This window comes from Elgaria multicarinata, chromosome 10 (assembly GCF_023053635.1).
Source record: "Elgaria multicarinata webbii isolate HBS135686 ecotype San Diego chromosome 10, rElgMul1.1.pri, whole genome shotgun sequence".
Taxonomy (NCBI): domain Eukaryota; kingdom Metazoa; phylum Chordata; class Lepidosauria; order Squamata; family Anguidae; genus Elgaria; species Elgaria multicarinata.
The window spans coordinates 36,212,821-36,238,822 of record NC_086180.1 but is presented as its reverse complement, the minus strand read 5'-3'; the positions used below and the strand labels follow the sequence as shown (position 1 = coordinate 36,238,822).

The following is a 26,002-nucleotide window of genomic DNA, read 5'->3' as shown; positions in this document are numbered from 1 at the left end:
GAGCTGAGTCATAGGCAAAAGGCTATAATTGTTCTTTGGCAAAACACTCTCCTTACCCAAGTGTTCACTTAGGTAGAAGCTAAATTTAGGGGAATTGTACTATGACATATTTAAAGAAAATACTGTACCAAAGAACCCTTTCACAGAATGTCTGTTATTTCCCAACAACTTGTGAATGACTACTGTTAAGGTACTCATCACTGTACTTTGCATTTCAATTCCCTTTTAAACAAGAGTTACACCACCACTACCCATGCATATTTGAAGCTAACACTTCGTGCATATGATGAAGTGGACAATGCCCACAAAAGTTTATGCCAGATTAAATGCATTAGTTACAAGATTTCGTTGTTTTCCAGGAAATGAAGGCAAAGGGTGGCTTCAGCCTTCACTGCTGCCCTAGCAAAAATTTAAAGAGAGAGACATGGGGGTGTTGGCAAGCAGTGTCAGCCCAGGCGGGCTGTTCTAGAGCCAAGGCGCCCCAACGCCTGCCCAATTGTAGCGGGAGACTCCCCTAAGCCTGCGAATCCAACTGAACTCCATGAGACGTCCGAGTAGGCGCGCATGGAATCGAACGGCCTGCTTCGTTTGCTCTTAAGCTAATGCGCGATGCTACCTTTCACTGAGGCCCCTATGCTTTCGAGGCCCGTCCGGCTTCCTCTCTCTCCGACTTTCTAAATTCTTGGAAGGCGAAGGAAGCGTCTTCCCCAGGCCATTTTCAACCTGAGGCTCAATTAAGGAACCTTCCTTGGCTTATCTCTAGTTTGTCCTCATTTGCCCTTGGGCCGTGGCAATTTCAGCGATAACAATGACAGTTTCTGGGCCTGATTCTGCCGGGAGCGGGAGACAGAAATGCTCCCCGCGAACCCACGTGATCTCTCGGCCGCCGCCGCCCTCCCCCCTTTTCGTTTCTCCCCGCCCCCTTCCCGAAAGCTTATTTGAAACCCGAGCCCCGCCCCGCGCGTTGCAGAGCTTTTCGACCCTCGCAAGTGCCCGTGGAGGCGGTGACGTCACGAGGCCCGCTCTCCCATTGGCCGATTCAATCGTCGCGGGCTACTTGAACGGCGAAAGCGGAGCGGGCCGCGAAGAGCCAGAAGCGGCTGCGGGAGAGAGGTGCAGCTCGAGTCTCCCGATCCCGTCGTCAGCACCGCCATCATGCTGACGGGTTCCGTAGCCGCCGCCGAAGCATCGGATCGGGAGAACCAGGAGAATGTGCCCCCGGGGCCGAAGGACGCCCCCCAGTTGTCGGGCGCCCTGGGACACCGGCTGGCGCTGGGGCTGCTGCAGGCGAACCAGTGCTGCTCGGCTCAGCCGCAGGTACAGAGGCGCTGGCAGGCGGGACGGGACGCGTGTGCGGATCATTTCTCTCGCCTGCCTCGGCGCGGGAGGAGGTTCGATCCACTCGTGCCCGAAGTCCGCGAACCCCGCATCCGCCATCTTAGAGCTCGCTTTCTTCATCTCCTCCTCCCTCCGCGCCACCCTTCTTCTCTGCGCGTGGCGCATTCCCCAAAGACTGGTCGCCCTTTCTCTCCGGGGGAGGGGAGGGTAGGGGGCTGCTGCGCCAGCGCAGCCCTCGGGCCTTTTCGGTCCCCTTCATGCTCCCGTAGAAGTGGGAAGGCAATGCTTGTCCCGGGCGTGGTGGGGGACACTTATTAGGCCTGTTCTCCGGGCTGGCGAAAGCTTGGCTGCGCTAGCGCGATCCAGGAGGACAAAAGGGAGCTTGGCGCCCAGCGCTCGCCCCAGGAAGAGCGCCAACTTGCAACGCGCCACTCTCACTCCTCTCGGGCCTTCCTAACGACGCGACGATGATCCCCACGAAACTATTTACAACACTACTGGGCCGAATCCCACATAACTTTATTTATAACGCTACTGCCGGAGCCTTCTTCCAAGGAGCTCGGCGTGGTGTATTTTATTCCCTTACGCCTTCCCCCACGATTTATTTTGTCCTCCAAACAGCCCTGTGAGGTAGGCTTAGCTGAGAGATTGATTTGCCTGCATGTTCCTGGAGTGGGGGGTGGGCTGGGTCTGAACTAGGTCTACCAGTACTAGACTGGCACTAGCCACTACTTTCCATGGTACATTATATTTCTTACTATTTATTTGTTGTTTTGTGAGCTGCTTTGGGGACAGTTGTGTGGAAAAGCAGAGTACAAATAAATAAATGACTGCTATTTATTTTTAAAATGAAATTTGGTGCATGGGAGAGAACAGTGCTCATTGGGATGAATGGAAGTATTGAGTGTGTGGTTGTGATTGTAAACTCCTCTTGTTGCAGGCTTCTCTCAGTCAAATACCTTGGAGTACAAATGATGAAAACTATGTTGCTGTCCCTGTGGGTAAAATGGCAAATAAGCAGCCTGCGTTTACCATCCATATGGATGAGCCTGATGGCACAAGACAGAAGAAGCACCTATCCAAGAAGTTTTCATCAAGCGAAGAGGCCCTAGGCTTGAAGACTGCTGTAGTTTCAATGGGAACCAGGAAACCTCTGACACCTATAGACAATCCAATGGATCTTAGCTCTGGTGAGGGTTACATCCCCCCTTAGAGGAATATAGGCTTGTCTAGTAGTAACATCTTGGATGTTGCATTTAGGGCCTCTGCTTAATGAGTTTGCATGTGACATTTACCAAAGCCTTTTCAAAGCTAGACAATTTCAACTGTAGCAGAAGATCATATACCTTTTAATTACCGTATTTCTTCGATTCTAAGACACACTTTTTCCCCATATAAACATCTCTAAAAACGGGGTGTGTCTTAGAATCGTGGCTGCATTTATTATTTCTTAGAATCAAAGCTTTTTTTCTGTTGGTGGTACTGAAATTAGTGTGCGGCTTATAATCGATGGCGTCTTAGAATCGAAATATGGTAAAAACCTAAGTTGAACTTCCAACACTCTTCTGACTTTGAAGAATCAGGCATTCCTGGCTCCTGTTTGTTTAAATTATACAAGATAATGGGCTCCTTAAAAGACCTGTAGCTTATGCTGGGCTGGGCCAGGCCAAAAAGTGTTTTGTTTGGAACCTTGTTCTGGAACTGAATGGCTTTCTTGACCTTTAGATTAAGCCCATATATTTCAGTTGAAACCCCTCCATGTGCAGCTTGACTCCTAAACCAATTTCGATCATGTTGATATTGAAGCAGTTCTGGTACTATAGCAGAGTCCCAATATACCTTGAGGCTGGGGAGGGGAGTACAACTTCAAAACTACTTTTCTTTCTGAGATACAGACTTCAGTCAACACGGCTCTTTTCCAGTTGGGGGGATCCTTACATGCACTGTGTTGTTAATTGTGCAAACTTGTGGCTTGCAGTAAGGATTAAAATTGAAAGTGCTGCTCCTTCATTCTCTTGTCCCCTGGTTTGGCTGGCTCTAACTCCAGAGAGGCTGGCCCTGATTTGCATTAACCCAATGCCCCACCAATTCTGGTCGCTGGAATCCACCTTAAAACAGGCAGGAGTTAAACAATATCTATATCCTTGTGGTTTCTGAGAGGTGAAGGCCATCATGTGCCCACTCTGGATCACAAGCTGCTCCTGCAGGGAACTGAGTGACACTCGCAGAAAAGGGTTTATAATTAGAGGAGGGGGGCACACTTCAGGTTCATCCTATGTGGCGGATGAGAGGGAGGGAATGAAACTGATTGGGATTGATGCCGAGATGGAAGTTAACACTGACTTGCCTAGAATGTCTAGGGGATGGGAGAGTGGTCAGTCAGAAGCAGGCTTTATAGCAGCCTTCCAATGGCCATTCCGGCAAAGGATGATGGGAGTTACAGTCGAATGCATCTGCAGAAAGCTGCTCTATAGGCTTGGGCCAGAGGAGTCTGGGGAAATGGGCCACCATAGCTGCCTTATTAACTGACCTGAAGGGCAGAAACTGAGCAGCTTCTCCAATTGCTGCTTGGACTTGTGACCACTCCTGGGTCCTATCCCACAGTTCAAAAACTGCTGTAGTTCTGATGGGCAGTGCCTTTGAGGTGGACCCCCAGCAAAGATTACTTTGGCTGCTTAAAATGAGTTTTGCTTGTACTTGCTCTTAAGGGTTTTCAGTGAATGACTGGAAGAAATTCCTACTCGAAATTGTAGGAAGTTGTATTATGAGGTCATGGTACATGAGTAAGATAATACTGGGATTGAAATAATGAAACTTTCAGTTGTTTTGTACCATTCCTTGTCTGCCTTGCAGATGTGGCTTCGGAAGGCTGAAAAACTGTTTAATTAAAATGATTCTTAGGCCACTTTTAATCTACTTATATCTTGCATTTTAGTATCCCCAAGTATTATGGATATGTCAATAGTCCAAGAAGTAGAACAGAGATTCAATGTTAATCACGTACCAGACTACATTGAAGACATCTATAAGTATCTTAGGGAAATGGAGGTAAGAAGAGTTTATACATGGGATTGGGTGAAGAGTGAGAGGGAGGGAAGACTGCTACCTAAATGGGCTCAGGACCCCTCTAAGTTTGTGCACATGGCTTAGCCTCAGGGCTCTTACAAATGTATAGCCAAGAAGGATGGAGGTATTTTGGACCACTGCCCTTTACTGCTTGTCCCTTTGGACTTTCATTATGATAATCTGGTTCCCACCATGTCTAGAGGGCATAGTTAAGGGCTTACTGCATAAAAGCTATGTAATTGTTAGGACACAAAAGGAAAAAAAGTGGCCTATATCTTCTAGCTACTTGTCAGTTGAACAAGACTGGTGGAATTGGCAATAGGGGTGGGGTGGGGAGGGGAGAGTTGCATGTATCTATTGTCTCCTTGGAGACTTGGGCTTGTAGTGCAGAGTTTAAGCTTGTCCCGTTTGATCTAAATAACTATGCTAAATGGCCAGGAAAATTGCTGTGGAAACAACTTATTCAATTGTGGACGAATGATGACGTATGACGCGTTCATGGCCGGGCTCCCTTGTAAATTGTATGTGAAATCATACTAGGCTAACTGAGTGTTGATTGTTAAAATTACCTATGCAGTGCAATTCTGATGTGTGTAAGTTCTGTTACTACGCCTTTCATCTATTCTAAGCCGCAGTATATTCAACTTTGCAAACTGCCTCTTATGTGGCGTGAGTAACAACTGCAGTAACCTGTATTTGGAACACAGCTGCACTTGTATATCCTCGAGTATTTAAAAGCCAATGACCCTTTAATGCTGTGTAGAGTTGGTGGGTGGTAGAGGTTGGACAACTGCCATTGAGTAACTTATGCAGCTTCTTTTAACATCTTAACCATTGGGATGGGGACTCACAACTTGATGTGAGGAGGGATAGGTTGAGGCTTGCACTCACAAAAATAGGCTGGCTTGAGTTATTTTTGAGCAAACAACAAGAAACTGGCTTAATCATGACTATAGGAAGAGGTGCTAAAGCAAAGCTGGGGCGTACTGGTACCAGATAATCTGCAAATAAAATCTATCTTTGCTCTCTTGGCCACCCTCAAAGCAAATCCTTGTAAAGCTGCATCTAATTGGAAGTAGGACTTGAGTAGCTTGTGGGCCGTCTCAATGCAGTTTCTTCCTATATCAAAAAGGAGCTTTGAACCAGTATATCGAAAATAGGATCCCTCCCTCTCAATTCAGCTTGGTGTATGCCTACACAGATGGCTGCCCTCCAATTGTGGGCAAATAAACTTGATTTGAAAGTTTGGTACGCCTTTATTCAAAATCTAGACTTGGAGCACAAACTGAGGCAAAGACTTGCTGACTTTTTTTTTGGTTTATCTTGCTGTTGGGTAGCAGAGCTTGTCAGCAGTCTTCCCAGCACAAAATCGAATTAACTTATTGCATAGTGGTTTGAGGCTTTTCAAAGCAGCAAGACATAATTACCAAGTGCCTTTTTTTTAAAATAGGTGAAATGCAAACCCAAAGTGGGTTACATGAAGAAGCAGCCTGATATTACAAATAACATGCGTGCTATTCTTGTGGACTGGTTAGTGGAAGTTGGCGAAGAATACAAACTGCAAAATGAAACGTTGCACTTGGCTGTAAACTACATTGACAGATTTCTCTCTTCGATGTCTGTACTAAGAGGGAAGCTTCAGCTTGTGGGAACTGCAGCCATGCTGTTGGCATCGTAAGTAAATGGAGCGTCCACTGTGTTCTATATTGTATTGGTTTACTCTGGAATATTAAGTTCTGTCTTATGAAAACCAAGTTGTCCGATTCAAGAGTTCCATAAGCCAGGAAGAAATGTTGTACCTAGGCAAGCTATGTACTATCTGTAGGTATTGCTGAGATCTAAGCATTGCCTCTGTTTAACATGAATCCAGTGTGTCTTCCTTTTTCTTCTTTTTTTTTAAATATTTTTATTTGAGTTTTACATTTATAACAAAAGGATGTAACATCCAATCACAACAAACAACACAATAATCAAACACGTGATATCCTTGATACACACGATCAGCATCGAACCAAATTAATCAGATGACACAGTGAACTGATTGTAATTGTGCCAATTTTCCGGGAACGTTGAGCTACTAATATGACTTAATTTCACTGGGATAAGGTATCATCAATACAATACTTTGCTAGAGTTCTCTTTTATTTTGGCAGAAACACAGTGTGTCTTCCTAATATTAAACCTCAGCTATAGAGACTTAGATCTATAAACCTTTTAAAAAGTTATTGCAACTTCATGCTTTTTAAAAACTTTCTGGATGCTTTAAAACACGAACTAGGGCACCCAGAACACACCAGGGACTGATGTGTCCTAGCCTATTTTCAAGATTTCCCCAAGCTAGTAACTGTACTTAACTGCTTGGAAGTAACAAAATACAAAAGTAGGATAAAAGTGAATGTTACGGGTAACTTTGCTTATCTAATACATGTATTGATAAAACTGTACAAAGGTGGGGAGAGATGAGGCTTGGTTACAATGGGTTATACAACGGTGCTTTCCTTCCTGCTATAGGAAATTTGAAGAAATCTACCCTCCTGAAGTAGCAGAATTTGTTTATATCACAGACGACACTTACACAAAGAAACAAGTCCTCAGGATGGAGCACTTAGTTCTGAAAGTCCTGTCATTTGACCTGGCAGCTCCCACAATAAACCAGTTCCTTACTCAGTACTTCTTACATCAGCCAGCTAGTTCCCAAGTGGAAAACCTGGCAATGGTAAGTGCTGGAGTGCTTTAGAGAAATAGAACCCTAGATTCAGCAACAGGTTTAGGGTTTCTTTCCATGGTTAACCTAACGTTAGATAAAGTTTCTCTCTCTCTCTTTTTAAAAAACTTACATGGCTCTTGTGGTTTTCTGTGGTGGTAAATGCCACTTGGAAGATCTCTTACTTCCAAGTAAGGAACTTGGAAGATCTCTTACTTCCAAGTAAGGGTGGAAGTAAGAGATCTTCTGAGAATCAGAGGTCCTTTCAAGCAGTTAGTGTGGAGTTCCTGAGTGATTTTGTTCCCCTCAACAAAGAACTTTGTTTCAGGGATGTAGCACTTAGCGGCTCTCTTAACATTGCAAGGAGAATGCAGCTCTTTCTTCGGCCTGAGAGGCTTAGCATGCTTTCAGATTGAATCGCTTGTGCCATCGGTACCCATTAGACCAGGGATGGACAGCGTCTAGGGGTCAGTGGGCCAGAACCCACCAGAGGCTGCACTCAGCTGCCGAATTTGCCACAGCAGAAGGGAGCGTTGCGGTTGCTTGGAAACGCGCTGCTTTTTTGCTTTTGTGGCAAATTCTGCAGGGTGGGGGAAGCAAAAATTGTGTGTGTTGTGGGGGCTGCATGCAGCCTGCTGGCCATTAATTGCCCACCCCTGCATTATTCTCCTGTGCGTGTACTTTTTAGCATAGGAGGGGGCACAGTGCTGTAGCTACTGCCCTTTGCAGCAGAGCCCATCCTACCTCTTACGTGTGGGCTAGATGGCTTCTGTGTTTGAAATTGTGGCTTCCATAAGGCAAAAATGCAGGAGGTGGGGAAGGTTTTCAACTAGTATGCCGGATAAACTCCCTAAGACCTACTTAGAACTTCATGATAAACTCTTAAACCTGGAATGGTCTTGATTAAAAGGCTTGGCTTTGTAAGGCTTGACTGGAAAATGTATAAGGGTATCTTGATACTGGAAATGGAGTTTAAAAGCTTTTTTTCCCCTTGCAGTACCTGGGAGAACTGAGTTTAATTGATGCTGACACATACCTGAAATACTTGCCATCAGTAATTGCTGCTGCAGCATTTCATATAGCAAACTATACCATTTCTGGGAAAATGTGGGTATGTATAAAATCCCTTGACCCTATTAAGGTAGGACTGTCTACCCCCGGATTAGCTTGCCTGTACACTGAGATCATCTTTGGAGGCCCTTTTCTGGGTATCCATGCCAGTTGAGAGGAGGCAAGTGGCGACTGGGGAGGCCTTCCCAGTGGTGTCCTGTGTAGGAAATGCTTCCATGGAGGCTTCCTTGGCACCTACATAGATGTCTTTTTTTGTCACCAGATGGCCCTCTATTTCCCCAGGCCTTCTAACCTAGTGAGACATGCGTTGCTATGTCTTATTTTGCTCTGATTGTTATGTATTACCCCTTACAAACTGCTCTGGAAATAAATATTGATGGGCAATATTATTGGAGGCACAGGCGATCAATAAAATAAGGATTCTGTAAGTTTAAATGGAAATCAGTGGGGCGGATTGTTATAACGATCCTAAGATTGAAAGGGTTTCACCAATCTTTTTGAAAATTGCAAATGTCAGAAAGAAATGCCTATTTTACATAACCTGAGAAATTCAGGGAGAAAGGGCAACTAACAGAAAAAAGAAAAATATTTAAGTACAGTTAACAATTGTTACCGAAGAAGACAAGCACCTGTCTTGCCTTGAGGCATATACAGTATGCAATTTAACTATCCTTTTTCTAGAATTCAGTGATTTGTAACTTTCACAGGCTTCTATTTTCCAAGTCACTTTCACAAATCAACAGCCCAACCTTATGGTTGTTACTTGGAAAAATCTTTCACTGAAGGTTTGCAGCCGAAGTGTTCATGGGCCACAACCACTATTCTAGACTTGGTAGCTGGGTGCCATTTCTTCTCTATACCTCTCCATACTTCCTGTACAAACAAGCTCTGTGCCCCAAACTTCTTCCTCCCTACTTGGCTTCATTAGTGTTTTGACATGAGCATGGGGCACCATTTCCTGCTTAAGGGATTTGAAAAGGATAATCTTCACAGGGAAACCCAGGTTAGGCATGCTATTCTCTTAGGAACACAGGAAGCTGCTTTCTGTTGAGTCAGACCATTGGTCCATCTAGCCAGTATTGTCAAGACTGACTGGTAGCAGCTCTCCAGGCTTTCAGGAGGGATTTTTCCTAGCCCTACCTGGAGATGCCAGGGATTGAAACTGGTACCTTATGCATGCAAAGCATGTGCTCTATCACACTGGGTTATGGCTTTTCTGTTCATCTAGCATAAGGCTCCCTAGGCAATAAACAAGTTCTGAACATTAAGCTGATATCAGTCTCTTCTGCTTCTTAACCCAGCAATCAAATGTGCCAGCAGTTACCGTAAGGCTAAATCTACACAAGGTCAGAATAATGGCCATATGGCCTCTGCTTTTAAAGCTTTCCCTACGCTTTATTAAAGGAACAAGAGTTAGGGATAGGAACAACCTTCATACAAATAGGAGCAAATTCCTAAGCATAAAAACCTCATGTAGTTGATGAACGATGCCAAAAGGCAGAGTTAACACCTGACGTTTCCTTGGCAGACCGACTCTCTTGCTAAAGTGACGGGATACACGATGGAAAATCTTAAGCCTTGTGTCATGGACCTCCACAAGATGTACCACAGAGCAGCACAGCATACACAACAGTCTATACGGGAGAAATACAAGGCTGTAAAGTAAGTATTTGACTCCGACCTTGGCTGGTCTTGCATTGTTTTGCAGTCTAAACTACTGCTTCTAAACTGGGTTCACTAGCATTTCTTTGGAGTAACTGCTGCACAAATATAGGTGACGACTGTGTGGAAGAGCAGAAGTCTTAATTAACGTAACTTCTTTCTTTTTCAGGTACAATGCAGTATCGCTCATTGACCCGCCAGAGAGACTAAACTTATCATAACAATCAAACTAAGACTCGACATCTCAAAGGTGTATATTACCCAGAATAGCCAATGTACAGTTTTAAATTTTTATTTAGACTTCAATCACTCTGGTATATTACCATAGAAAATTATGAAGTTTTCTACTTTTATAATGTTTTAATATAAACTTTTGTACATGCGATCTTGTTCTAAGTACTTAGGTAGAGCTCCTTTTAAAGTTCTATTGAAACAGACTTAAACCATGCAGCTCAACCACTCAAGTGCCACTGTTCGAAAAGAGTGGTGTAACGGGATTCTGACTCAAAATGACAAATCAAGATAGTTCAATGGAGTCTGCATGTGTGGGATACTAATCTTCAGTCCCTCTGCAAACTCCATGTTATAATTAGGTTTCAGCAGCATATTTTGAAATGTCAGCTGGTGCTTATTTAAAAGTGAAGCTACTGTGACACTTCCTGCTATCAGCTGAGAATCTTAACTAGCTACTAATGTCTGCTCCAGTTGCTGAAAGTAGTGCCTCTTTGTATATGCTGCTAAAAGTAGCTTATCAAATACTGCATAAATAGTATTCACTCTGAACCCCCTGACTAGAAAGCATGGGGAAGATGTCCTCTCCTGTAACAGAAAGGCTAGAGATAGCTATTGCTGTCTGAAAACCATTCCTGCCTCATCGTCACTGAGGTCATGAAGTGGGACTAAAGTTAATCTCTTTGCTACTAAGGAAGCCCAACTTCCTGACCTACAGATGAAAAGGCCACGTATTCAGTGCTAGGGGTAATGTGGAGCTCTTGATTAGTGCATAAAGACAAAGCTGCTACCTCAGGAATATCACTGCTCTGCATCCCAGCTGCAGGTGGTCAAGGTCCTTGGTGTGGGTAGCTATTAAAATCTTTTGGTATAATCTAGGAGTAGTGAGGCAGGGTGGAAGTTGTGGATATCTTGTACAAGTGAAAGCCTATTTCACACAGTTTTCTATATTGTGTAAGGGTGGCTAACTTTTAGATCCCTATTTAAGTAGGATTGAATTCCTGTAAACAAGACTAACTGCTTGACATGACGTATTTACGGTAAACCAATGCATGGGAAGACCTACATGTAAACCACCTCAAAGCTGGTCAATAAAATCCTCTAAAAGGACCTGGGCTCAGTAGTAACTTGTGTTATGAAGCAGACTTCACTAGTACCAAAATGTGATGTGTGTGGTTTTTTTTTAAAACCCTGAAGACTTTTGTACTGATAGTCCTAAAACTACCATTGTAAACCACTCGGACCATGCAGTATCAGAGTGGAAATAGTCTTGGCAGTCAAAGGAAGAGGCAAAGATGATGGGTAAACCTCTCCTTAAGAATGGGGGTGGTTGGGTAGCAGCTAGATCCACAAAGGATGTTGGGTTGTAAGTGGCCAGTCTACCCACAAGAAGGTTATGGTAGCAGGACTTAGGTAGAAGAAAACAATTAGCAGTTGCATCCTTCAGTACTATTAGTAGTGATCTACCTTCTAGGCTTGAAACCTTTATACATCAAAAGTGTATTTTCTGCTTTCCATGCAAAACTGGTAAAAGTGGGAGTTCTATTTCCAGGTTGTTGCCGGTGTTCAATTTCAGACACAGCACATGCCTCTGTCTCTGTCTCTCTGCATCACACAGGAAGCTGAGAAACTAAAGTTTACACATAGCCAGTGGACTTTGTTAAACAGCTCCTGGACGTGAACAGCTTAACCAGGAAAAATGCCAGTTTTAAACCTCTTGGGCACTTCTCTCTGTGCCCTGGTTGAGGATGACCAAGGCCCTTTCTACACCTAAGGGTTATCCCAGGAAAATGGAGGGATTGTCCCTGCCTGCTCCTGTGATCCCGTGTGGCATTTGGATGCACAGGGATGATCCAGGGAAAAAAGGCAGGTGTAGAAACGGCCCTAGTTAGAGAGTAGAATTGGACTTGTGGAAGGGCTCAGCCCCCAGAATCTGTCAAGATGAGCCTTAGACTATGTGTTAATATGCATAATTCTTTCATTACCAATAGAGGATTCAAGAATGGAGTTTCCAGGACAGGTGGAATCTTTGGGGTGGGGAATTGCTGGATAAATGCAAACACTTCCCTAGTCCTGTCTCATAATACCTTAGGATAAGCATGCATAGAAGTGTGCCCCAAGAGGGTTGTTGGGAAAGGAAAGAGTTCCCTATTGGTCCGCCCCATGTCCCACCCAAATAAGGGCTGCAATATTCTCTGAAGTTTTTGTGGCTTGCAAAAGGTGACAGAAGAGAAAGCGATCTGTATCAGGATTGCTGTTGTGTATCGTTGAGCATCAGATGACCATAAAGATCATACATTCTAGGCCCTAATCTACATCAAGCAGGATATTGCACTATTAAAGTATATAAAAGGCAGGAGCCACACGACTACTTTTATAGCGCTACTGAAGTGCAGTGACAACTGTTGGGGACCATTGACACATTCCATATACTGCTTTCATAGTGGTGTAGATTAGGCCTAGATCTACACGAAGAGTAGGGACCTCTACTATTTGCTGTGGCAGCATCTAGGCAAAAGAGAAGCTCTTGGCAACCCTCTTCTCCTTTATCCCCACATCTAGCATTCTCCTCCTGTAAATTCTCTCTTCGCTCTTTTGCTGCTGTCAAGTGGTTCCTGCCTAAAGCTTCAAAGAGGATGGGAGCTATCTTTGGCTTTTCCTCCAGCAGCTAGAAAGCAGTTGCAATGGTGACAAAAGAAAAGGAGACATGGATGTGTGTTGGAAAGGGCACATTTAGGTGATTCCAGTCTCTGCCTGAAGCTAGCACACATGGGCTCTGGGGCATTTATAAACATGGTCTATTAGCTCTCTAGGTATGCAAGGGCCGATGCCTGGAAGATGCACAGCTACCAATGGGAAAACAATGAACTTCACAGGCCTTCGATCATTTGTTCTCCTGCAGCTACATGTTCCAATCCAATTTTGTAGGAAATATGAAACTCACTACATCTGTGGTTGATAAAACATGTTGCAGGGCACACAGGCATAGTATGGAGTAGGCCAGGTACAGCAGCACCGTGTCACATTTCCTATAAGGAAGTGGTCCACAGACAGCCTGCTGAGGTTATTTTTAAAAGCATCACTTTAAAAGTTTGAGCTTGCCAAAGAGCAGGAAATCTTCCCTTTGATGTTATTTTCAGGTACAACCTGCACAATTTTGGGTAGTTAATCCCTGAACGAAGAATTGGTCCCTCACATTAAATAGAGCCATTTTCTATTTATCTACCTCATTGAAAACTGCAGGCTGTAGTGACAGTTTATAGACTGTCTACAAAACAGGAAGGTCTTTAGACTATAATTACTTTTAAGTGTACAACTTCAACAGCTTGAAGACATGCTCCTGTTAGCCACATCTGCAGAATCAAGACATATTAAGTAGAAACAGCCCTTCTATTTCCTATTCAAGCTGTGAGTGAGAGAGAAGAGTAAGGTTATAGATCTATGGTTTAATGTACTGAAAATGGGGAGTTTGCATAAGTAATAATACAGGAATTATAGCACCAAAAATAATTCAAGTCAAATTTTATGGTCAAAAGCACCTATAAAGGTGATCACAGGAGCCAGAGTAAAAAAAGGTTTATTGGGAAAATATTTTACTATATATACACATACAAATAATGCACACTAGTTCCTTTCAGAATATATATGATGTTATGGAATAAACAAAAGGAGCACTGTTTTTGAGCAGAAGTTTAATGTACAAAAAGATTTAATTTTATATTTTATTTTATAAAACAGCTCTCTTTTTCCTCTTTTTGCCAACTCTTTTTTTATTCACGCTGTCCTGTTTGGGGGAAGGCTCTGTTCTGTAGGGAGAAAAGGATTTTATTTATTTTTGATAAATAAAACCAAATGTAGCATTCTATATATCAGAATAGACTGCGGTACCTTGATTTTCAGCTATGTAAACCAAACCCTTCTATATCATTTGCAAGCAAACCAGAAGCTGCCTCCAGCCACTGACCATTCACTGTGTAGGCAGCCATGGAGTGCTGCCTGCTATTGCTGTTTTCTCCATCTTGGGGTGGTGAGCTTAAAGTGTTTCCCCAAGTCTTTATGAGTCTTGCAACATTGATAAGGATGTGGGGGAGAGAAGAGGCTGCAATCCCATTCCTCCGCTCCTCTAGTGATTCTGAATGGGTGTGGGAAAATGAGTGAGAGGCGTGGTGGTGTCCCACCCACTTCTTCCCCACTCACCACCAGCTGATGGTTGCTGTGAGGGCAAATGCACCCACCCCACACCTGGATTATAGAATGAGAACTGCATATGCAAGGGAAAGAGCTATGCAAAACTGCAGCCCCCCTAGCCGTCGGCATGCACAAAGGGATACGGGGAGAACCAGTGTATGCTTGTACCGACTTGGGAAGAATTGCTTAGCCAAAAATCAGTGGAAATGAGACTCCAAGAGAGAGATGTTTGTGACACCCAACCATGCTCCAGCAGCTGACCACCCAAAGGTTGGTCTGAACACCCCCCACTTGCACTTCTCCCTTTCTCATGATGCTAGAACTTGGGGTCATCCGGTGAAATTGATTGGTGGGAGATAAAAGACATAACAGGAAGTATTCCTTCACACAGCGCATAGCTAAACTATGGAATTCACTACCACAAGATGTAGTGATAGTCTCCTACTTGCAAAGCTTTAAGAGGGAAAGACAAATTCATGGAAGAAAAGGCTATCAATGGGAACTAATCATGATGGCTATATGCTACCTCCAGTATCAGGTATAGAAGTTGCTGGGTAACATGAGCAGAAAGGTGCTATTGCATTCATGTCCAACTTGTGGGTTGGACCACTGCCAGTGGTTGGCCACTGTGAACAGAATGCTGGATGAGATGAGCCCAGTATGGTTCGTCTTCTATTCTTAATCTCAAATACACTCAGTTATGAAAAGAAAATGTCCTTGAGATTACCTCTTTTTGTGTGTTACTTCTGGTTCAAGGATAACAACATCTTCCTCTTCGCTGTCAGATAACACAATTGTCTCATCTTGAAGATACAAGAAAATAATTTCTTGTTAAGTAGTTCCTAAAGATTGGCATACCATGTGAATATGGCTGAGACCAGCACCATTAATGTCTTCTCTAAGCTTGTCTTTACATCATTCTTATACTTTGTGTACACATTTCTGGCACTGGCTGGTCAGGCATGGAAGTTTTTCCATACAGTCTGGAAGAACTGTTTCAAGCCACATGGTAACTGGCATCTTGTATGCTAGCCCCAAGGTTAATCGTCAATATGTTGACAATAAAGTCAGATATAGGGTGATACCTGTGTTTGGTCTCAAAAATAAAGACACAGCCCTTTAATATTACAATTAAAGTGTGTTTGTTTTTTAAATATTGTCCAATATCAATTTAATACAATCTATTACTTCTCTTTCAACAGCAACAAAGGGGTCAGGCAAAACAGTTATTCTAGACCAGCCTTTCTCAACCTGGGGCGCTCCAGATGTGTTGGACTGCATCTCCCAGAATGCCCCAGCCAGCAGAGCTGGCTGGGGCATTCTGGGAGTTGTAGTCCAACACATCTGGAGCGCTCCAGGTTGAGAAAGGCTGGTCTAGACCTTACTAAAGAAAGAGATCAATTTCTAGTTTGAGGGTAGGCCACCATGATTAAAGGCACGATTCTCTCATCCTAATTTTCTAGTATAACGTTCAAAGGCCATAATCAAACACATCCAACTGTGGGAATCTGAGAAGAAATGCGTGCACAGCAAGAGATGTTTTGAAAATACTTTGAAATTTTCAAAACTATCTCCTTCTTGTCTCTGCATATACAGTTAACTGGCCAAGAAATCCTGCTTACCTAGAGTTAGCATGAACCAAAGTAGAAACAACTAATTTGCAATTTGGAACTGCATCTTCCTATTCCATTTTGCCCAAAGGCTTTTTAAAAGGAAGTTTGTTGAAAAAAAGATACTAACCTTTCTGATTTCTGGTTCGAACACTAGTATCTCCTGTTTCCATAATCTGGTCTTCTACGGGTTCATTCTGGACAATTTCATCTTCCTCCTCTTCCCTTTCAGATTCCTCAAAATCTCCCCATGAATTCTTAACTCCTTCTCCAATTTGGGCTGTGCCAGAAGTCCAGACAATTGGCTTGGCCAAACTAGACTCATTAAGAAAAATCCCAGTTATCCAAAATGTATTACAGCATGATGGGCTTGATGGGTTTTCTGGCTCAGAAATGACCCCAACCTTGTGCCACATTTTGCTCTATACTTTGATGAACAAAGTCCAGCCTGTCCTGAATATTCCATGCAGTCATGAACAAGAAGAAATATATTACACTTTTCTATTAAAAAAAAAAAAGCATAGTCACCTACTATTGATAAACCAAGGAACACAGCATAGTGGAATCACTCTAAGGCTTTTTGCATCATAGTCCTTAGCACAGTAAGTGTACAGTTGTTACCAGTTTATTGCACACAGCTGAGATACCTTCTTCCTTTAAAGTTGCACTGCTGTCTAATCATGATAGAATGCTTTCCCAGCACTGGATGCCTTATATTTTCTATCTGGGAAAACGCAATACTTTCCCCATAATTATTGCTATTGTGATACCAAAGGTATCACGATCATCTGTTCATTAAGGTGCACAACATCATATGTAAAGTGACTTCACCCCTCTTGTGCCATTTCTGCTAATAATAATAATAATTATTATTAATAATAATAAATAATCTATGCACCCTTTTAAAATGTCCCTAGTAGCTATGTTTGCCCCTGTGGCGAATGCTCATCCAATGCTAGATTTCTTGCTGAATTTTGTTGCTTCTGATGTTATGATTTTGCATTCTGTTTTGTATCTAATTTGTTTTTGTTTATTGTAAGCTGCCCAGAGAACTTTATGTTATGGGGCAGCATACAAATGTAAATAATTACAATTAAATAGGTTTCTTAGAATTTGGTTTCCTTGCTGGATGTATGTCCCTGCTGTTAAAAACCAGGTCTGGATCATTCTTCAAGACCTTTTTGTGGTTCCAAAGAGCCACATGATTACTCTCCACATCAAAGCTATCCACAGTACTGCCTTAGCCTCTACCCCGATTCTATTAGGATATTGTTTTACAGCTGCTGGAGTGGAGCATGTGCAGTATCGTGTAGGATATAAAATTCTAGCTGCAGCGTATTTTCATTTTTGTTTAAAATTGTGCAGGAAGAGCATCGGACTCCTGTTTCCTATATCAGCCCCACAACATAACCACCTCACACTGTTCTTGGACAGTAGTATCATGAAGGATTTAGAACCTTTGAAAATGTAATGGGAAAACCACATTTTTATATACCAGACTTCCTAGCAGAAACCTGAGGAATGGATCCTGTCCTGCTGAGCACCACAAACCCAATCACCTAACTCACAGATAAAGATGCAATGATAATATATATTTTTTAAAAAGATACACTTCTGAAGGAGGGAATGCTTTGGCAATTATTTCTTCAGCTTCCTCTTGTACATCTTTAGTATCAATCGGGGACTGTTCTACTTTAAAGGCAGTTATTCTTTGGTTGGGAATAGATTCTGCAAATCCAAATTTCCCCCCTTGTTTCCTATTAAAAGGGAAAAAAGTTCCTTTAGAAGTCAACATTTAAATCAACATTTTAAATAGTTGATAGTTTGCATAAGACAAAAGCTATTTTGCTTCTTACCAGATAAATAACATTATTTAAATTATTTATATCCACTTTTCACAATATTTTTTTTAAAAATGGCTCATAATTACAAAACAATTAAAAACAGTCAAATATGAAAACAAATCAACATAAAAATGGTAGAAATCAGAGGGCTATCTTGAATAAAAAGGGTTTTCAGTGCCCATTTTAAAACAAGAAATGTAGTTTAAGGAAGTTAAGGGGCCTTTTCTTCTCTAAACATACACGCCTGCATCCTCATATGCTCAGGCTAAGAGACGCATAAGTGGAGGCAGCTGAAATAGACAAAGAATGACCTGAATAGCATGTAACGGCAAACTGTAGATTAATTAATTAACCCATGACTTGCTGGGCACAAGCAGGAACAAGAGAGCCTGTTGCCTCTGGCTCACTTCCACTTTCAATTTACAACCTATGATCACCCTGATCATAGGTTGCTCTCATGATGTCGGAAACTGGGTACTCTGGGTTGCTGAATCCCTAAACATCCTGGGGTACCCGGGTTCAGATGTCACAAAAACAACCTATGTTTGTAGGATGTAAAATGAAAGCAGAATTGAGGAGTGTGCTGGAGGCAGTGCACTGGTTTGCTCACACTGGAGTCTGGCAAATTGTGAATTAATCAACCTATGATTTGCTGTTATGTGCAAACCAGCCCAAAGTCTTGCATTCTGATTATCATATTTTAAATGACTTGACATTTCTAAACCATTTTTAAAGGTTTGCACTTCAAAAGACCACTCTGGATATAACAACTGCATGGGTGCCTAAAGCCAGATCCTCCTCCTCCTTCAGGCAAGGTTGTATAAAACTTAAGTTTTATACAAAACATGACTTGCCAGATTTGTAGACTACCTTAAATGGCAACAAATTAGTCAGGTATGACATAACATTTTCAAAACTCACCTAACTTTTTTATCATTCTCCAAGGCTTTTTGAATTAGTTCTGTGATTTCTGCTACTTTAACCCCTGTTATTTTGCTGCATCTCAGAACCTGTGATAAACAAATCAGTATTATATCATGGGCAAATACAGCCAAGTTATTAGACACACATATGCTTTGGCATCCTGATAGTGAAGGAAAACACCTATGTCTTGGAACCCAGATACTGAAGGATCAATTCACAAAGAGGGCAAAGGGAAGGCAGCATGGACTCAAATCATGGCCCAGAGGTCTCCATACCATTGCAAAGGCTTCTGGGAATTGTTCTCCTCTTGAATAGTAAAATTAAATATTTAAACCCATTAATATGAAGTTGAATTAAAGAGCTTTAACGTAAATGGGCTGTCATGTTCTCATCTCTGAAATATAAACCTTTTACCATATTTAACTAAACTAGATTACATCAGCATCTATTTATATGTTGTATAAGAATATGAAGCAGCATGCTTCCATTGAAGTAGAGAAATTCTCAATTCAAAGACAACACTTCCAATTCATGGAATCATAGAATAGCAGAGTTGGAAGGGGCCTACAAGGCCAATTCAACAGCAACGACTGCAGAAATTATTAACATTTTGAGGCAATAAACCTTATAATTTTTGCAAGCTCATGTAGTAAATCATATTTAGAAGACAGCAACAAGGAACAGTTTTCAGTGCTTGTGCAAAAGTATGCTTTTAGCAACATTCAAATGAAAGAAGGAACACTTTACTAGGATGGCAAGTTTTAGGCAGTCTATTTTAAAAATGTCAATATCTGTCCCAGAAAAAATTACATCCTGCTTAAGTTAAAAGTAGTTTTATGCAAAGGCTTAGCAAATCTTGTTCAAGGATATCATTTCTGAAGTTTCTTGTATTTGCAATATGGAGAGGCTTCTCTACATTCAACGGTCAATGAACTAATTGAATAAGTTCAACTTCTGGAAACTTTCTTCCTCTATGCGGGTTCCTATGAATGGAAGTTTTTCTTTCTCCCTCTCCCTCACACTTGTTCTACACAATGGTTTGGATCCAGACCTGCCCCTCGGCAAATAGGACTCCTTTCATTAATGGAGGGAAATGGGATCCAGCAGAAACTTCCCACTGGAGGAAGGGGAGAAGGTGGCAATTCTCTCCAATTTTCCTATTCCCCTACAGACTGTTCCAGAGTCATTTAAACCCTAGCAGAATCCTGATAAGTGCAATCTGGATCCATCCTACTAATTTTAAAATTTCCTATCCAATTCTAATTGGAATTAAGACCACAAGTTATTATTACTTATGAAGAAGGGATTAACCAAGTGTGGGACACCAACAATTACTCATAAAAACCAAAGTGTGATCCACAGTTTAATACTCTACCTTCAGAAGCTTTCATATTACCTGATCTTTTAACAGCATAATCCCACCACTGGACTGAATTGTACAAATCTCACGGTGCTTATTCATGGCAATCACAAGCAGGCCATCCATTACTCGTTCCTCCTGTTCACTGGGATCTACTAATAAATAGGTCCTGAAATCATTTAAAACAAGCAACAAAAGTTGGCCTCAAAAAGGAGGATAGATGAAAAAGCTAAACAACATAGTAGGCAAGTTATTAACTATATGCTCAAGGCAAGTTTTAGTTCCATACATTTCACAAGCAGATGGTGATGGGAATAATAATCAAAACCAGTTGTGATAGACTGCAATAGTGATTTTTCAGCTTATTATTTATTTAGGGCGTAAACCTATTGTGATTCCCATCAGCCTCCAAACTCGGAGGCTGATGGGAATCCTAGGCAGAGTGGGATCAGTGCGCAGGCGATATTCGCCCCTGTGCTCCAGCTGCCCTGCATTTCTTCTAGATGATTTTGTCCATCTAGCAGTGGTGCTTTGTAGAGGGATGGAAGGAGGTTGGGGCGGCCATAGGAAACAGCATGGGCCACCTGGGTCTCCTCCCCTCCCTGCCCCAGGAATGCCGTCTCCACACAGTTTTATGAGTGCGCAGAGGCAGTCAGTGTGGTTCTCTCCATGCCAGCTACAAGGGAAGCATGGTTTCCTGGCTCTCAGCTTGGAGCCGTCTATGAGCTTGAAGCCAGGAAACCAAACAATCCTATGTCATCACGGCACTGTCTAGACGACATAGGATTGCTCCCTCCCTGTATTTCACTTTCCAGACAATTGTTGTCTCCCAAAACAGTTCAAATCCACACAGAGGATTAAGATGGCATACCAGTACATTAAAAAACAACATTTGGTTTTCCTTTGGTGTATATTTGCCTGAATTCTAGTAATACTAGCAAACTGCTGTCAGCCAGTGGAACAATGCTAACTTACCCTTGCTGAAAAAAAGCAAAGCTTACACAGATAGGCATGTGGTGGATACTCAAAGGGACAGGATCCCGTTCCTCAGGGGTATACTAAAGATAAACAAGAATATTTTACTTAGCCAATTATAGGAAAACAGGCATACTTAATTGAGAAGTTTTAGTGATATCTCATTTATAAAATTAAAAGAAAGCCCGGAACTACTTTTTTGCAGTTAAATGGTTATACTGCTTTAATGAGTTCTAACAGAATTTCCTCTAACGAGATTGAGAAGAACTTTACTTAATAAATATAAACAGCTTAATAATATATCTACTATTAGTTACATTGATATCCAAGGAGCTCAAGATGAGATACATGTTTTCCCCCTTTTTTCAATGGAGAATCCTAAACTAGAGCTGATTAATTCTTATCTAAACAGATACAGGTTTCCTTCTCTTATCCTCCGATATTTTATTTATGACTTTGAACATAACGCATAGACATCGCAAGTTCAAAATAAGTACGATATATTTTAGATGTACTGACCAGATGTGAATGGGATTTGTAACCCACTAGCAAATTTCTGGTAGACACCAAATGCCTGCTGGGATTATAGCAAAGAACAATGGACCTTCTTCGGACTGAATAAGTATTGCTTATGTTTCATATGTTCTTAAGCCAAGACTGCATACCCAAGTTTACTTAACACAGATAAATAATGACTTCACTGTTAAGAAGCTTCAAGTATGTTGTTTTGCTTTGTAACACATATTTTTGGGCCACTGTGATTCTAGGAGTGAAAAGTAGAGCATGCAAAGTCTGAAGTTAGCCCGCCCACCCCATAGTAAATATCCAGTTCCAAAGAAATTTACCAGTGTGACTTCTTCTCCTTGCACAGATACATCTGGCCTCCGAAAGTGGCACAATGCCACTATTGCAGCTATACTTGCAGCATCGATAATGTTTCCATTGTGATTCAACAAATGCAGGTCTACACGAATTTGCCACACCTCAGAAGATACAAGCAAGCCATTTTAATTCTCTACTCACACAGTGGCAATGTGCTTTTTCTATTCAGGAAATATCACCATGAAACCTCCGCCCAGCCATGTTTCGTCCACACATTTACCTAGTACCTCCTTCTTAAAAACTAGCAAAAACGTGACACTTGAGTTTTGTATCTTTGTGCATGTGCGCACATATATACAAAACACACACCAGCCTCTGATAGTCCCCAAGGACTGGATAAAAACATGGAAGAAAAAGTCTCTCTGCCTCCTCAGTGATTGTGTACACCACTAAATGTGTAAAAAGAGTATTTTGCTATAAGTGTAGGACAGAGTCAAGAAAAATAATATCGACAATTTTCCAGGCTATACCCTTCTATTGATTTTTTTTTATTGGAGCAATAACAAAGTCAAAGTTCTTCAACAAAAACCTAAAATACCTTTGTCCAACACCATAACTCTCTCAAGAAATTTCTGCATGGTTATAATGAGGGCATGGACCAGGAGCCTTAAAATCAATTGGATGGCTTTCCTGAGAAATAAATTATCAATTATTGTTTATAAAGTTACCTAATATGTTCTAGGTGCTGTACAAAAATAGAACACTTAAGTCCCTGCTCAGTCTCAACATCTCAGAAACACATGATGCAAAAAGGAGAGCTGGAAAAATGTAGGAACATAGCGTTATATTCTGTAAACCGCCCAGAGAGCTCTAGCTATGGGGGCAGTATATAAGTGTAATAAATAAATAAATATCCCATGTTAGTTTTACTTAGAGTAGACCCACTGAAATGAATAAGACTTCATTTAGTCTACCACTGGATATAGCCCATATTGAACTATCATGTGTAAAACCATAAATCATTACATAAACATATATATGATATATAACTTAATTTTAAAAATAAAATCGTATGAATTCTAAAAATGTAAATACTAGGGAGTCTATTGCCACATTTCAGAATTCATGCAATTGCACACCTTTTCACCAGCAACAACACAAAGAGATTCCGTATCTATACACTTGGAATTCCTTAGGCATCTTTCTAACAATCGATTCAGCTTTACAAGCAGCTCAGATTGTCTAGAATTTAAAAACAAAAAACAAAAATTAGTTACTAACAATTGTGAAAACAGGAACAATAATTTCCATGGGCTATTTTTGGTTGTTAACTTTGCGGGGTGTGTGGAAAACCTACCTTCCAGGCTCAAAAGCAGGTGATGCCATAGGAGAGAGTTCAAGATTAAAGAAAAGTATACCCTCTGTTGCACGATTTGGCTTTGGGGAGACAAGTTCACATGACACTTGTCCAAGAATTCTGCAAAAAGAGATGCCACCCCAGCCCCAAGCACAAGGTGTTAGAATAAAATTTCAACATCTTACTATTAATTTACATTTTATGGGAAGGCTAATGAGGAGACATTATAAAATCCCAGAGTCTAACAGAGATGGAGGGTCCTATGCCCAATACACAGCATCGGGGGGTGGGGGTATAGGATAGTTTGGTTTCCTAGCTCTGAGGTCAGAGACAGAGCTCTGATCTTGGTCCCAGGAAACCATGCTCCCCTACCCGATAGCAAGTGCAGAGAGAACCATGCCACCTACCGCTCCACGTTCAGAAAATGGAATACAGAGATGGGGAAAAGGGGATTTCCCAATGGCAGGGAGAAGAAGAAAACGGGGTGGCTGCGTTATGACAAATGCTACGGATACCACAGCCTCCTTCTCTCCCCTTCTGAGGTGCCACTGTTAGATGGGCCTGTCTACCAGAAATGCAGGGCGGCTGAAGCACAGAAGTGAAGATTGCCTCCCCTGTCCTCCTGCCCTGCACTGGAATTCGAAGGCTGCTGGCAATCCACATAGGATTGTGTCCCAGATTTACATGGAATAAATAATAGTTACCTTGTGACTTGCAGAAATAGGGTTCCTGAGCAGTACGCCAGAAATTGATATTATACCTTTAAATTCCCCATGAAGCAGGATATCAGGCAGAAGAATCCACAGCAACTTTGTTCTACTCTTTCACCCACCCTTTTTCTCTTCCTGCTATAGTGAGCAGGACTCCAAATGGGCTGCATAACATTCATTCCAGCTGAGGACATTGTGATATGATAGGGGGGTCTATTATGGATGGCTGCATCCCTTATTGTGAGATACCTAGTTTTCCCAAGCTCCACGATACAGCAGCCATAGTCAGCCCCAAAGGAAATACGGAGGTTTCTGTAGTCATAGCACTGTCGTCCATCCAGACGCTATAAAGACAGAGAAGAGCAGTGTTACTGATGGGAAATGTGGAAAGCAACTGAAATACAGAAATGGATGAACCTAGCTAAGGGCATAGGGCCAACAATCCAGAGATGTACCCCAGCCCTCCCTAATTGTATAGCTACCACCTTTTTGTATACAGGGTTTTTGTTCCCTGTATGTTCCCATATGACAAGTATAGGTCAATAGTGTGTAGTTCTCCCCTATCTCTTCATCTCCATGCCCAAAAGCTTCACCTGTTGACTTTTGCCTATTACATAGCTATTAAAGACACACAAATCCTACCCATAAGAAACAAAGATTATCAATGAGACTACACACAGGGATGGGCAACCTGTAGCTGTCCAGATGTTTTTGCCTACAACGCCCATCAGCCCTAGCCAGCATAGCCACTGAAGAGCGATCATAAGAGCTGTAGGCCAAGACAACTGAAGGGCCACAAGTTGCCCACTGATGGACTATACAATGATATCCTTCAGTGGGCATTTATCAACCCCCAGATTATCACTCACATTATGGTTAAAGGTTACAATCCCTGCTTCCCTAATAATTTTGCCACCCTAGTTGCTTTGCCAAACTAGTTTTTCTGGAGTTGTTCCTACTGCTTAATTTGGTAAGGGCGCTTGTAACCCAAGCGGCTGGTGAATAGAGAGAGTCGTCTCCAGTGTTAATGACTTAATTCACATTCATTTCAAAGAATCTCCTCTTAAGTAGGACTAACATTTGGATACAAGTCATACTCAGTCGTGGTGAATTAGCCTGGAGCCATAGTGGTGATCTTCCAGAGGAAGTCATAATTCTGCCACTTAAGTAAATGCTGGCTACTAAGATCTACTCTTGAATCAACCCGCCCCCAAAAGGGGGGGGCAATGAAAACGAGGCTGCCCTTTCCCGCCCCGCGCGCACGCGCAGAGAAGAATTCAAACCTTCTACCCCAGCGGCGCCGCACTTGTGTACGGGCCACACGCGGGCACGTTGCGCGGTTGTTAGTATAACATTAGACGCTTCCTCTCTCACCTTCCTCTCCTCGATAGCCCGGAGCAGGAACCGTTTCTCGCAGTTGGACAACGGCGTTTCCTTCATAGCGGCAGTGGCGGCGGCTTCTCTTTGGCCTTCACGGCCCCGTCCCGTCTCAGAGCCCTCAGTCGCTTCTTTTCCCTACCTGGGTTGCGCAAAGGACGTCATAGGCAAGCGACGTTGACAGGCGCGCGCAAGTTTAAAAGCGTAGTCAAGCCGGCGCTTCCTTAGCAACGAGGCCGTAAATGGAAAGCACTTCGCGCAAGGGAGAGTGCGACCTCGAGCGGCCGTAAAGCGCACTTTCTCGTGGAGGATGCAACGCTGAGCGGCTTCACTTTCTGGCTGAACGAAGTATGCGCGTAAAGTCCTTCACTCCAATCCTTCAAGGCATGCTTACTCAGCAGTAAGGCCTGTTAAATTCAATGGGACTTAATCCCAAGCAAGTGTGTGTAAGTTTGCAGGTTAAAGCTACAATCTGGTGAAAGCTTACCTGAAGCTTACCATTGAACTCAGTGGGACTTACTTCTGAGTAAACATACGTAGGATTGCACTGCGCTCCACTGCCTAACTGAAACAGGCCCTAGATTCTGGAGACGTTTCTTCAGAACCTCGTGTAAGGGTGGTCACTGACCAACTCTTAAAGGGCTGCCTACTCCCCCATAAATCTACCCCACTGTTAAGGCAAAGATGGGAAACATCCAGCCTGCAGGCTGATTTCAACCTGCCAGGTCTTCCTAACTAACATGTGAAGGCTTCTGGTGAAGAC

At 42.5% G+C, this 26,002-nt stretch overlaps 2 protein-coding genes across 2 annotated transcripts; one reads left to right on the top strand and one right to left on the bottom strand.

Annotated features, from left to right (window-relative positions):
* The first annotated feature begins 1,155 nt into the window (after positions 1–1,155).
* CCNA2 (cyclin A2) lies at positions 1,156–10,339 on the top strand. Its single transcript, XM_063135133.1, has 8 exons — positions 1,156–1,317; positions 2,279–2,528; positions 4,274–4,386; positions 5,855–6,078; positions 6,916–7,120; positions 8,106–8,219; positions 9,708–9,841; positions 10,011–10,339. The coding sequence occupies exons 1-8, from the start codon at positions 1,156–1,158 to the stop codon at positions 10,060–10,062; spliced, it is 1,254 nt and encodes a 417-aa protein (XP_062991203.1). The 3' UTR covers positions 10,063–10,339.
* A 3,293-nt stretch (positions 10,340–13,632) lies between these two features.
* Positions 13,633–25,391, bottom strand: EXOSC9 (exosome component 9). Its single transcript, XM_063135703.1, has 12 exons — positions 25,237–25,391; positions 24,112–24,206; positions 23,153–23,272; positions 22,935–23,037; positions 21,819–21,956; positions 20,974–21,056; positions 20,035–20,167; positions 18,636–18,724; positions 17,481–17,627; positions 16,001–16,185; positions 14,988–15,063; positions 13,633–13,878 (listed from the first exon to the last, which is right to left on the bottom strand). The coding sequence occupies exons 1-12, from the start codon at positions 25,300–25,302 to the stop codon at positions 13,800–13,802; spliced, it is 1,314 nt and encodes a 437-aa protein (XP_062991773.1). The 5' UTR covers positions 25,303–25,391; the 3' UTR covers positions 13,633–13,799.
* Between the last annotated feature and the right edge of the window lie 611 nt (positions 25,392–26,002).

Bases quoted from the DNA above. Each gene is read 5' to 3' on its own strand.
- CCNA2 (XM_063135133.1), top strand. From the start codon at position 1,156: ATGCTGACGGGTTCCGTAGCCGCCGCCGAAGCATCGGATCGGGAGAAC. The intron at 1,318-2,278 runs GTACAGAGGCGC...CTCTTGTTGCAG, and splicing joins GCTGCTCGGCTCAGCCGCAG to GCTTCTCTCAGTCAAATACC. The intron at 9,842-10,010 runs GTAAGTATTTGA...TTTCTTTTTCAG, and splicing joins GAGAAATACAAGGCTGTAAA to GTACAATGCAGTATCGCTCA.
- EXOSC9 (XM_063135703.1), bottom strand. From the start codon at position 25,302: ATGAAGGAAACGCCGTTGTCCAACTGCGAGAAACGGTTCCTGCTCCGG. The intron at 21,057-21,818 runs GTAAATTTCTTT...GTTTATCTTTAG, and splicing joins AAGGAGAAGAAGTCACACTG to TATACCCCTGAGGAACGGGA. The intron at 17,628-18,635 runs GTGAGTTTTGAA...CCCTTTTAATAG, and splicing joins GAGAATGATAAAAAAGTTAG to GAAACAAGGGGGGAAATTTG.